This window comes from Pantherophis guttatus, chromosome 2, assembly GCF_059756535.1.
Source record: "Pantherophis guttatus breed Tessera chromosome 2, ASM5975653v1, whole genome shotgun sequence".
Lineage (NCBI taxonomy): Eukaryota > Metazoa > Chordata > Lepidosauria > Squamata > Colubridae > Pantherophis > Pantherophis guttatus.
In genome coordinates, this window is record NC_142064.1 from 86,730,114 (window position 1) to 86,744,198 (window position 14,085).

Sequence of the window (14,085 nt, forward strand, 5' to 3'; positions counted from 1 at the left end):
TTCTACATATAAATTCTGGACTTTTGTCCAGTTCCAGGTACGTTCATGTACACCTGTGCTTACCAAAATATCCAACATTTTTACAGTTTACAGTGATACATAAATAAGGGTTATATGGAGTATTTTGTCTATTTTCTTTTTCTCTCTTTTTAATCAGTCTCTCCAATGTTTCCCAAAGCAATCCAGTACAGAGCCAGATTTATTATACCAGATTTTACAAGAGGCATAAATGAGAGGATTTTTTTTTATCATACCAACAGAATATGTTCAAGGTTGAATTGAAAAGCTGATGCTGTTATTAGCCTTTTAGTATATTTCTTTTAATGTTTGCGTTAACTGCTTTAAAAGTCTGTTTACTTGAAAAAAAAATATATTTAACATGAATGGATAAAAAACCATTGCAAACTACCCTGGGATATAAAGTGTACATTTGCCTTCTAAGTCATCAGAGACTAGATTAGTTTTGGAATTTAGGCTGTAGTTTGACTGAGTTATATTCTATTATCACTCATAAGCACAAAGCTAATTGTAGGTGCAAAAATTACGCTGAAGCAGGTTCCATATTAAGTGACTTTTCAAAAGCCAGAATAACAATAGAAGCTAAATTTCAATAGAAAACTGTCATTCTGGGTTTGTTCTACAACAGAAGCTATTTTTTTTATATACCAGGAACTAAAATCATTCTCTGAAATATATTATTAGATATTCCTATGCCCAAACCTACCGATAGGAGCAGTATACTCTTCTTCAGCTACTATCCATGCATCACGGGCAGCTACAGAACTGGTCCCTATTGCAGCACTGGTAATAGCTTCACCAACCGTAAACTGTAATTCAATTTGCTTGGCCTGAGAAACACACAGTAAAACAATATTAAATTTCAGTTCGCTAACTATCAAAACCAGTTGTATTTTCTAGACAAGAAACTTGCTACATTTATTACAAAGAAGAAGATTATAGTATACGTTATTACAAATTCTACCATGGAATTTTCAGGTGATTTGAAAAATCATTCCTGCATTTAAATCAAAATTATTTCAAGTCTCATAGCATTATTTTCATCTATTTCCCAACTAAAAATTGTAAAGTACTGGGCTATTTATTTTCAGTCATCATAACCCATAGGGACACTCCAAAGGCACAAATTCCCCAGGCTTTCAGGCAAGCAGGTTAGGCTAGCCTTGTTGATGGTTTTTTGATGATTGAATCATTTTTTGATAATCGGATCATCATCAACACTGTCAAACTATTAACTAAGTCTGTATTACTATTACTACTAATCTTCTCATCGTTCCTATCACCCATCTCCTCCCACTTATGACTGTATGACTGCAACTTGTTGCTGTATCCTTATGATTTATATTGTTTCTTAGTATGATTCGATTGCTTATTTGTACCCTATGACTATCATTAAGTGTTGTACTTTATGATTCTTGACGAATGTATCTTGTTTTTTTATGTACACCGAGAGCATATGCACCAAAGACAAATTCCTTGTGTGTCCAATCACACTTGGCCAATAAAGAATTCTGAATTCTGAATTTAATCAGGGCATCATGGGTTTTAATGCTGGTTTTTAACGTCTGTATGTTAGCCAGAGTCATAGGGCTGCCACATACTGTAAATTACTTCAATGAATAAACTAAAAGAGCCCACACTTTCAATTTTAACCAATTGGATGCTATTCCACCCATCTCCTCCCATTTTAAATGGGAGGAAAGACATATGGGAACAAAACTGCAGCACAAAGGTGGAAATCATTTCAATGATTACAAAAGAATGGATTGATCAGTTCTTGGAAAGGACACACAAGGCATTTGTGTGGACATTTTTTTTTCTGCCTATCAAGAAATGTAGAAGCATAGAAGGTTCAACAAAAACTTCTTGTTCAAGGTAGCAATGCTTCCTCACTGTAGCGCAACCATGAAGAATAATTATGCATTGGATGGCATTACTTTTGTTCTCCTAAATTTGAAAGTTTTTTTCAACATTTACAAACATTTATAACCAGGAAAAAAATAATGGAACCAAAAAATTGAGGACACAGTTTAAGAAATTGGCATTAATTAATAAAAACAACCCTTTCTTCAAATATATATTCTAAGAGGACAATTAAGTAATTACCTCTACAGAATCCATTAATCCTTGCAAGAGCAGCTTCTGATGAGGAAAATCTCCATCCCCTACTGGAAAGTAGCCCAGTGTTTGAATAGCTCTTTCTTTCATCTTAAAAATACCATGGGGGGGGAGGAGGAAGAGTGAGAAAGTGTTATTTTAAAGTCTGCTAGATTAAAATGGGAAAACCAAAACACTTCCCCATCAGAAAAACACCCAGATAAGCATAAATTAATACCAAGATTAACATCAGACCAACAATCAAGAAGTAAACAATACCCCAGAGTTAAAGAACTGCCAAACCAGCTAACAGTAAACAGCCCAACCAAAAAGAACCGACCAAGACCACTGCCACCAACACTGACAGGGTAAACCACTAGAACAGGGGTGTCAAACTGATATCGCCATGGTGCCATCACATGACATAGTGGGACTTTTTTCCCCTTCGCTAAACCGGACATGAACATGGCCAGAGAGTGAGACATCTGGCCGACAGGCTGGGAATTTGACAGCCCTGCACTAGAATATAATTGAGAACAATTCCCATTCCTTTCTAGTACTGATGTTGTTACCTAGTTTGGGCAGTGAAACGTCTACAAGAAAACAACAAAGCTCAAAGATCTTTTAATCATAGGAGAATTGTAACAATGTTGCAAAACATTACCTTATTAGTTTCTTTGCCAGAGGGAATTCTGGCCAGTAAACTTTCAACAAGATGGAGTTTTGTAAAACCACTGCCTTCGTTGGGGATGGGCAAAGGCGCATTCCTGCCAATTTCCCCCAGTGCTGTACATGCAGCTATTGCTAGAAGTGGTGATGTACTATCCAAAAAAGAACCTAGTAAAAGGTAGAAAGATCACTTGGTATTTTCCCCTTTAAAATCCAGCAGGCTGTATCCCGAACGAACAGCCTCTAAGATGGTTTTAGCCCATAAGTGGCTACAGCAGGACTTGAATTCATGGTCTGTTTCTAGCCTGATGCCTTTATCATGCCAAACTTAAAACAGTTAATAACTTTTGAATTCATCTGAACACCTGTCTCAAGTGGGAGAAGTATATTTTTCAGAGAAAATGAATACTCCCAGAAATTCCCCGCATTTGTAACATTTGTACCAACAAAAAATAAGAGTTTTGCATCACGCAAAGCAACAAATTTGAGTACAGTTCAAGATTATTAACTATAAAATCTCAGATACTTTATTCTAATATGCATAATCCTAGTTCATTTTAAATTTTATATTCAGTCACACTACATTTTATCTTATTATCATTTTAATCTTTAGTGCTAATTAAATAGCAACCCATTATGTGGCTTTATCTGCCAATGGCTCATGCTCAGATAATACTAATCTATTTTTAATGCCAAGTACATTACTCGCAACTAGTTAAATCTGTTTTCAAATGATTTGTGAATCAAATATCACATCATTAAACAATGAAATGAAATGAGTTTGAGATTACTATTATGTTATATGAGTTTTATGACAAAAGCTTCGAGCATAGGTAAAGCAGCACCATGGGCCAAAAGTGATTTAATTTTTCAAAACCACCGTGAACAAAATGGGCCAAGGAAAGTGCAAATGTGCAGACTGACCTATAGTTTCTGTTGTTGATTTTATCATCTGGTCTTGTTCTGGTGCTACAATGGTATTCCGGTCTTCTATACCATGTAATTCTACTATTTTCATTTTTCTTTTTGACAAATAGCGTCCTACTGTGAATCCCAGAGCCAATAATGATCCATGTTGCATTTCCAGATTCTGTAGTGAAAAGAATAACAATCGAAAAACAAGTTAACAATACACACACACATATCTCAGTGCATTTAGAACATTTTGAGCAGCCTTCTTACATTTAAAAATAGTGTCAGTTTTAATAGCCTAAAAATTAAAATAGTACATTCATGCATATTGATGCATGAATGTACTATTACTTTTACCTCTACTTATAAACAGTGGATGCTATATATATAGCTATATAGAAATCAATCCTTTCATTCTTATAAAGGTGAAAAAAATTTTCTAAGCTATTGTGACATATATGCACTAACTAAAAGCAAAGATTTTTTTCCTCAGACAAGGACTTTACATTATATTCAACTGTATTTGAACTGAATCACTCATTTAATTAACCAATTTTAGTTATAACTATTGGACTCTTACTCCCAGTTTTACTCGTTACTTTTAATTTAGTTAAACAGAAAGATACATAACATTATTATTATTATTATTATTATTATTATTATTATTATTATTATACTTTCATTCATAAAAGTAGTGTGAGGCAAAAACAAAAATATTACATGATTGTCCTTTGCTGTTTTTATCAGGTGCTGAACAGATGTTTTGAATTCATTTTCTGTCACTGTCGAAAGTACAACAGAATAAAATAGAGCAGCCAGTTCCCGCATTTCTTCCTTATTAGTATTCATAAGATTCTGAAAACAATATAAAGGAATACAATATGTTAAAAATAGATAATATCCTACTAGCCTTTAAATAATAAAAAGACTGATCCAATTAACCCCAATTTTTCTGTACGAAATGGCTAAACAGCATCTTTTCCAAAGAACATTTAATTGACGAAGGAGAACAATGATACTTGGAATTCTGCACCTGTCTTGCTTTTTAACACCATTAGCAATAGCAACTAAATAGTTTTACAGCCCTCTCTAAGCAGTTTACAGAGTCAACATATTTCCCCCAACAATCTCGGTCCTCATTTTACCGATCTCGGAAGGATGGAAGGCTGAGTCAACCTTGAGTGAGCAAAATCGAACTCCAGTCAGTGAATAGAGTTAGCCTCAATGCTGCATTCTAATCACTGTGTCACCACAGCTTTTTGCATTACTATGTGCAATGCAATAACACTAAAGACTAGGGACAGGAACTTAAATATTCACTACAAAATCACAATCTATTAATTATCACATTATTTTAGGTGCTTTAATAGAAATTCTGACTAGTTTTGCCTCCGAATCTTTATTTCAGATAATGACATTCTTAATAGAAGTTGCCATAAGCAATTTTTCTGTCATTGAATTTTTCTTTAAAATCTTATTGTAAAGATATCCCTATGCCTTATCTATAGAGGCCTATATAATTCGGTGAGAAACATTATATTTAAAAGTATGTGGATAACAATGATGCCAAATTGGCTTCCATGAAATTACTTTTAACAGATCAGGAGCTATTGAGATACATACTTTTAATCCTATCACAATTATTCCTTTTATGGGTATGGGGGGAAAAATCTGTTCTACTGGAATGATGTGCAAAATTTTGGAATAAAATCATCTCTTTCTTTAGCATACCTTTATCCAATCCATCTTGTCTATAAATCTTGCAGCTAGCTTTTCAGGATAGACTGAAACAACTTCCAGCAAACAGTACATGACCGGCAAACCTATATTTTTTTAAAAGTTCTCAAATTATTAAAATGACCAAAATTTGAACAACAGAAATTATTGTATTCTATGTAAATGAATTTGCTAATGAAATCAACATGAAATGCTCTACTTGCTAAATGAAATCACCATGCATACAAATATGATTTATTGTCTTCATAATAGGCATGCCGAAATTATTCAAAACAATATTTACATTCACATTACTCTGTAACCTAATACTATTATTAGATATATTTTGCACCGAGAGACTGTATTTACTCATAGTTGGTGGGATGCAGACAATAATACATTGTCTTGCAAAGCTGTTTCTGGAGTAGAAATTCAGCTTGCACAGTAAAACTGATCCTTGTTGCACTTATAGTATACTTGTAAAAACATACCTAAATTGATGAGTGGAGATTTTATTTGCAATAGGAAATGCTGCATGTGGCATGGTTACAAGGCTAGTAATATAACCTAAAAATACCCTCTATCTTACTAAAAAGCTCAATTGGCCAAAGCTACAATAGGTGTTAAGAGGTCAGTATTTATGGGATCATGTACTGAGGGGGTGTATTTCCTTTGTTCTTTTCTGATGTTAAGTTTCTTTTGTTATTTCTTACTATTTTTCCCTGCATTCTGAATAATGTTGTTGAAAAGGAATTGCTTAATGGGTTTGTGTGGATGGATGTCAATTTTTTTCTAGCCAAAGAAACCTGCATCTAAAAAGTGTCATCTCATCAGGAAACTTGAGAATTCAAATACGAGATGAAGACATTCAAAAATGAAATCCAGGATTCTCTACTAATATCTTAACAATATTCAATATGTTAATATTGGAATATATATTTGAACCATACTGAGCTATACAGATAGTCCTCCACTTACAACCATTTGTTTAATGACCATTCAAAGTTACAACATTGAAAAAAGTGACTTATGACCAGTTCTTGCACTTACGACCAGTGCAGCCACATTCATATGATCAAAATTTAGGTACTTGGCAAATGGCATATACTGTATTTACTGTGGTTGCAGCATCCCAGGGTCATGTGATCACCTTATCACCTGGGTTCTGACAAGCAAAGTCAATAGGATAAACTGGATTTGCTTGCTTAACAACCATGTGATTCATTTAACAACTGCATTGATTTGCGTAACATTAGTGGCAACAAAGCTCATAAAATCAGGCACGACTCACTTAATAACCGCCTTGCTTAGCAATGTAAATTCTGATCCAATTGTGGTCGTAAGTCGAGGATTTAGCTGTATAACGTATGTTGACCCGCACAGCAATCGGCTGAAACATCATGCATGCATAGTATTTTGTTAATAAATGTTATGACATAGAGATGCAACAAAAACTTGTGTGCTATTGTGGAATTTCAAGGCCACAACATATTCTATGTTACTAACATTTTGGGTGCACTAGCAAATCATTCCTTAAAAAAAAAAAAAAAGGTACTGTAGCCAATCCAAGCTCATCTCATCACTCATAACAGACACTTCAGTTCAAGCAACGAGAATGAAACACATTCCAAGACTAAGTGGTGCGCCTATCTATAGAGCCCACAACATCTCAAAGTCAAATTTATTTGATTTTGAGATTGACTGTTTTATAATAAATCTCTTGTAATTGCTTAGGTTGTAAGCATTTAATACTTACAATTTTTTTTAAAAAAAACCTAGAGAAAGGCCAGTTTGGATCCCCTTTTCCCCCCCAACCTTAAAATGAGACATAAACCTAAATGCAACTCAAAACTTAAGTAATAAGATATGAACCCACACTGTCAGTGACTCACCCACGCAGAACCCAAAAGCAGGGAAGATGGAAGAATGAGTGGCGCAGCTGCCAAAATCTCGCGATACTGGAAGTGATGCCACTTCCGGTGTCGCTGTGATAAGAGGAAGTGATAGTAAGACCAGGGATGGGGAAAGCCTAGAATGCTGGAATTAATGAAAGACATGCCAAAGAGTAGAAATAGAAATATATAGCAGGGAATGCAAGATTAGAAAACCTGCATGTTTTTTTCAGTTATCTTTAGCAAATTAACTTCTGAAAATTAGTTAGCCGCTTCCCTTATAGTTTTTCACTCCTACCTACACTCCTTAGTCAGAAGATAAAATTATTATCTAGTATCTTGAATTAGTATACAGCTAGGGTAACAAAAAAGTTCAGTTAAACACATGGTAAGGTAGAAGTGCTGGCAATGGCCTAAAATATAAGGCACCTATTTTTGAAAGGATTGGGAAAAAAAAAACAAAGTTTAGGTCTAACAACGATTATGCCACTTGAAATCTGCACAGAACCTCTGTATAGATAGGTAGTAATTGGGAAAGTACATTACTTTTATGCCTGATTTGAGGACAGACAGATCTGACCAGTTAATGAGAACAGAATTCTAAACCAGCTAAAGTTTGGCTTAGCTCTCATGCAGGATGGACAGTTTTCTCTGCCAAAAATTACACTTCCCTTTTTTTTCCTTCTTTACTGGCCAAGACCTACAGAAAGAGGGCCTATCATTCAATTTATATTTCACTTAGGCCACTGGAATATAAAATTTGCTTCTTAAAAATGTAATAAAATCACCGTCAAAATTATGTAATTTTCAACACAATGGGCTTGCCAAAAATATACTCGCTGAACATACACTTTTTAGTTCTTCTAAAACTGGAACCACTTGAGCTTCAAAGTATCAGCCTGATAAAGTCAGGTGGCTTTGACCTAATTTATTGCATTAAAACAGACCTTACATTTCCTTAACAAAATGACCAACAATGGATGCTGAATTTATCTTTTGAAGCAGTGTATTACTCATTCATGATAAAGGTAGTAAAACATTTTTTTTTTAGCTTTGTGACCTGTGTTTCTCACCTCCAACACCAGAGAGCAACTGTTGAAGGAGACTTATATAGATCTGTACAGGATTGCTTTCACCACCCTTTGAGGATGAGGATGTTATAACATTTCCAGAGAGGAGGTTTCTTATATAACGGCCAATGGCTGGAGCGTGATCTTGCATATCAGCTAAGCTCTGAGAAGTAGGCACCACACCAGCACTGTGAGCAAGACACATCCGGAGATACAGCACTATCTAAGCAAAGCAGAAAAAAAATATAAAGGTCACCAACCTTCTCTTATAGAATAAACAACTGTGATTTTTTTTCAGCCATGAATCACAATACAATAATTGCATCTATTGTGTTACTGTGATTTAAAATATCCAAAGGATGTTGTGGTTTTATTCATTACGAGGGTCCCAATATTCAAAAGTTAAGAAGTTAAGGTTGACAGTAATTTGCCTAAAAACTTGTCATATTCTAAACTAAGCTCTCTGCCACACTATATCCTGAATATCTAAATTTGATGCCCTATGCCAAACCTATTTTTTAAAAAAGATTTTAAAAATAAAAACCTAAAATAAAGCAGTAGTCAATATGCTGCAAAATAAACTCCCTCAAAAAAAATTACCATTTCTATGAATGCTTTTGAACTTTATAAGCCTATTTCGAATAAAAAGATAAGTAATAGTAGCTCAAGATATTTCACTCCCCACCTGGCCTGAAAAATAACTAAGATCAAATAGAACATCTAGGGTTTAGGGTATGGGCTATCTACACACACACAAAGTTTGTTTTCTACCAAATGAGTGGTTTTTTTTTAGCAATAGCACTTAGACTTATATACCACTTCATAGTGCTTTACAGCCCACTCTGTAGAGTCAGAGGTTTACAGAGTCAGCATATTGCCCCCAACAATCTGGGTCCTCATTTTACTGAACTTGTAAGTATGGAAGGCTGAATCAATCTCAAGCCAGTGAGAATTGAACAGCTGGCAGTCAACAGAATTAGCCTTACTTTTAAAATTACAAATATACATTATTCTGCTTGAAGCTACTACTGCAAAAGCCGGCCTAGTCTACAGAAGAAAATCTATTAAAGAGATGACTGAAGAGTTGAACTTTGCTGTCTCATTTATTTCTTTGGGAATATATTAATTATATTATATTATTTATATTAACTATATATACTATTAATATATATTAAATATATATTAATTAGCCAGTCTGTTTAAGTGAAAGAATTTTAAAATTCTTAAACTAGACAGATCATGCCTGATGTTACATAAATAGTACAATTTCACAAAGGAAAAGAACAAAGCATATAGATATTGGATGCAGAAAGTTTCTTAATATCAACTTTCTAACCATTTTTTAATAAATGTCTAACTAAGGAAAAGGCAACATATTTTTCTTCATGAGCACATTTTAAATTTATTTATTTATTAGGCATTGGAAGAATGCAGAAGGCATGGCTGATAACGTTTAGAGGTTTCCTTCCTAGTGCTGAGAAAGAATGACTGGCCCAAGGACTGGCTTCCTGCCTAAGACAGGACTAGAACTCATGGTTTCTAGCCCGGAGGCTTAATCACAACATCAAATTGGCTCTCCTAAAATATATCAGCATATTAAATTTACCATGGAGTTAACTTTATTATTATTATTATGTAAAGGGAAAAATAATGTCCCATTTTCTCACTGAATATCAGGAGCAACTTGCAGAGGGGCTGGAAAAATGGGGAAAGTAAAACCAATCAGCAAAAAGCTGAATAAGGACCAAACAAATGCATAAAAAATCTATATAGCAATAAGAGATCAGGAAAGCCACTAAAGTCTTGGGTAAAAGGACTCTGCTGGCTCACAGAAGTACTAGCAATGTCCTCATCTGTTGAAAGAAAGCTTTGTGTAAAAAAAGATGTGTCACTATTAAAAGCTGTCCCCTCATTCATAACCCACCAAACAGCCCAATAAAACCTCTGATGTAGATCTTAAATTTCAAGTATGTGGTTGTGTAAAATATAGTATTTCAAGATGGCACAATATATACAGAAGAGAATTTTACTATTAACAAATAGGGCTTTCTCTAATTTGTAACTGAGATGCGTACCTCTCCAAAAGTAGCTGGGTTGAAAGGCATTACTGTTGTTCCAGTCATGTATTTAGCAGGAGTTTTCATTCGGTGAGAGGCCTAAAATAAAGTATTTATGCATTTAACAGAACATGGTGCTTATTCCTCAAATGTTTTGCAATTTATACAAATTACTGGGCTTTACAATTAGTCCTATGCCTTTATAGGTAGTCCTTGCTTAATGACTGCTTTGGACAGTAACCAAGTAACTTTGCGACCAATGTCTGCATTTACGACTTTTGCAGGTCTGTAAAGCAAAGGAAAGCTGAAGTAAGATCATAAAAACAATCATGGTCATGTGATTTTTTTAATTTAGAGACTACTTAAAGCCTCAACTGTAGTCACTAAACAAGGACTACATGTAATTTAGTTCATGTCCTCAACAGGGAACGAGGTTGGGAGTTCGGTATTATGGTTATACTTTGAACAGTGTGTACCATAGTATTACACAGAGTTTTAAGCTGAAGTCCTGTACCTTCTCTTGAATATACTGGACCATTTCTGGGAACGAAGGCATCTGTTTATCAGCACTTTCCTTTTCATTTTTACCAGGAAATGTTCTCAGAGCACGTTGTGCTTCTCCATGTACCTCTTCCCGCCTTTCAGAAATTAAAATACAACATTTTCATACATGCACAAACAAATAGAACCTTTTCTCCATCAAAATAACTCAGCAGAAAAACATTAATTAATATTTCAGTTCATATTAACGCAAGGGCTGTTTATATTCTGGATTTGATTTCAAAAAGGTAATTCAGAATGTAGAATGTAGCACCTGTCTGCAACTCTTTAAAGTAGCTGCATCCTCTCCTGGAATCACACATAATTCAAAGAGGGAATCCATGGAATTCTAGGAAAAGACACAACTTCTTTTACATTGGGCTCCCTTGCACTCCAAAATACATTGCTTGAAATGTTTTCCACAGGATTGCACAACCCTAAGAACCAATTATTTAGCATTACATGCACAAACAAGAAACAACCAGGATCCTCTTTCTTATTTGGACACTGGATAACAATAAACTAAACTTTAGTTTGGTTCAGTAGACTCTTGACTTATCAAGTCTTAACAGAGACATTTAATAAATCACCCATGACTTAAAATTGATTTTGCTTACGAATTGACTTAAAAAATACACTCCTCATAAATGTAAGCTACTTTGGAAAATGCAAAAATTAAAATTAATTCTAATTTATTCATTGTCCCAGCTGCAATAAAGAGGAAGACATTTTTAGCAGATACATAATTTAAATTCCTAGCTTATATTATATATGAACTGGGACATTGCATTTTTCAGATTTTTTTTTTATTTTGACAAAACCTTATAGAAAAGATCTCTAGCTGTCCAAAGGCATCCAATTGTTGATGCAAGCTGAGGTTTAGAATTTAAAAATTTGGACAAAGAGTAAATCAGATATTATTATGCCTGGTAATCTTCAGCAATGTGTCAGTAAATTAAATAAATATTTTACCTGATCTAGCAAAGCTTTCTATATTCCAAAATACAGCCAAATATTATTTCACTTTCTACTTATAGGTTGGACATCAGTGCTTTGCTTCTAAGTTTTTACCAACTTTCTAAACCACTCATACAACTTTGAACACCATTTATTACACACAATCTTATAAAAATTGTTTCCATATTTTTACTATTTCCAGAGGTTTAAAGTGGTCAGTACCTTTATGATTTTGGCCTATAATGTTAGTTTTCAGAAGTTACGTTTGGACATAACTTTAGCTAGTATTTTCTCGTCTTCATCAGCTTTCTATAACTCCTTCATATTTAAAACTTAATTATTATGCATTCAACCATGCCTAATGGCACCAATTGGGACTGGAATTGCAGTCATAGATTGGGTAGTTGTAAAGCAAGACTTCATAGGACCACACCAATTCACAATGGCAATCCCAGCACTCCCCACTGCAGTTGTTAACTGAGAAATGCAGGTCATTAACCAAATACCCACTCTTGGCCAAGCCATTCCAAGCTGGTCCCTTCCAGGCCTGACTCTCAATAAGGTAAGGGATTGCCTCCAACTCTACCTCCCCCCATCTATCTCCCCTTATTTGTTCTGTTTAGGGCACCCTGCCTTGCATGGTGGCAAGAAGCCCCATTTGTCTTTTTCCATCTATGGAGAAGGCTATAAATATTAGCTTCAAAAACAAAGGTGATACCATTTACTAAAAGAGTTGCCAACTTTTTAATTGTAGTCTACCAGGCCAGGCTCTGATAGTGATGGAGGAAGCAATTTTTGAAATAAAACAATGAGTTTTAGATTTGATATACGAACTGGCATCAATAAGATGTACTAACGGTGTGTGCCAAATATAAAGATGCAAAGTAAGTTTCCAAGGATCGTGATAATCCCATGCTGTATGTTTGAAAAACTTGATGTCTAAAGTATGTCAATTAAAAGACAGCCAATTCAGTATAATGGTTAAGGTGCTGGCCTAGAAATCAGAGTTCCAGTTCTGCCTTAGGCAAGAAAGCTGGCTGAGTAACTTTGGGGCAGTCACTCTCTCTTTCATTCCAATTCACTTCACAGGGTTGCAATTGTGGGAAAAATAAGAGGAGGAAGGATTATGTACGTTCACTGCCTTGAGGTGAAATAATAAAGGCAGGATAAAACGCTAATAAATAAATAATATTTTACAGAACAAATAAAATGGATATCAATCGAAGTAATAGTTTAAAAGAATCAAAGTAAGAATTATTGATCCCTATTTAAGATACTGTTATATAACATTAGCGTTTTATACCGTCTAAATGTAAAATGTAATATTAAACGTACGGATCTCCTGCAGCTAGAAGTAGCAAGTATCTTGAAGGAATGTGATCGGAAGGAAACACTGTGCTGGCAAATTTTACAGCTACTTGGCGGACTTGGACTTGAGGCTAAGAAAAAAGTCAGAAAGATGAAGAAATAATCAGAAACAAACTCTTTACCAAATCAGGCACTTACATACAATATTCAAAATACTATATGCGTCAAAAGTAAAAAGGCAGGTACAAAAAATTCTCATTTATAGCATGCTTTATTTCATTGTTATGATTTTTTAAATATTTTTTCCTGAACCTCCTTTATTTATTTATTTATTTATTTATTTATTTGATTTGATTTGATTTGATTTCTATACCGCCCTACTCCCGAAGGACTCAGGGCGGTGAACAGCCAACAATAAAATCCATACATACAAAATTTAAAAGCAGAATTAAAATCAAATTAAATAGTTTTGGCCCAGACAAATTAAAACCCCAATCAATTTAAAACCAATTTTAAAATTTGAATATATAAAATACTAAAAAATATTAAAAATTAAAAATTCTTTTATAAAAGAGGGCCAGGCCCGCCTGGTGAAATAAAAAGGTCTTTAGAGCGCGGCGGAAGGTGCGTATCTCCGGGGGGAGCTCGTTCCAGATAGTAGGTGCCCCCACAGAGAAGGCTCTCTCCCTGGGGGCCGCCAGTCGGCATTGTTTGGCCGATGGCACCCGGAGGAGCCCCTCTCTATGAGAGCGTACCGGCTTTAATGACTTAGGCATTAATTATATATTGTAATTAAACAAAATAATATGAAAAAATATCTTTGTAAATAAATAATGAATCTATGCTCAT

At 34.6% G+C, this 14,085-nt stretch overlaps 1 protein-coding gene across 3 annotated transcripts in view; it reads right to left on the minus strand.

Annotated features, from left to right (window-relative positions):
• The window catches only part of ECPAS (Ecm29 proteasome adaptor and scaffold), a 75,090-nt gene that overhangs the window by 31,608 nt on the left and 29,397 nt on the right, over positions 1 to 14,085 (minus strand). For 2 of the 3 annotated variants that reach the window (XM_060690412.2, XM_060690411.2), the window contains exons 15-24: positions 13,264 to 13,367; positions 10,946 to 11,069; positions 10,450 to 10,530; positions 8,378 to 8,597; positions 5,428 to 5,519; positions 4,417 to 4,551; positions 3,709 to 3,874; positions 2,780 to 2,952; positions 2,125 to 2,226; positions 725 to 848 (exon numbers count right to left, since the gene is read on the minus strand). In XM_060690412.2, the coding sequence (XP_060546395.1) occupies positions 725 to 848; positions 2,125 to 2,226; positions 2,780 to 2,952; positions 3,709 to 3,874; positions 4,417 to 4,551; positions 5,428 to 5,519; positions 8,378 to 8,597; positions 10,450 to 10,530; positions 10,946 to 11,069; positions 13,264 to 13,367 (1,321 nt within the window). Of the gene's footprint in view, positions 1 to 724; positions 849 to 2,124; positions 2,227 to 2,779; positions 2,953 to 3,708; positions 3,875 to 4,416; positions 4,552 to 5,427; positions 5,520 to 7,304; positions 7,398 to 8,377; positions 8,598 to 10,449; positions 10,531 to 10,945; positions 11,070 to 13,263; positions 13,368 to 14,085 lie in introns of all 3 variants that reach the window. The other variant, XM_087886342.1, reaches the window with a different exon arrangement.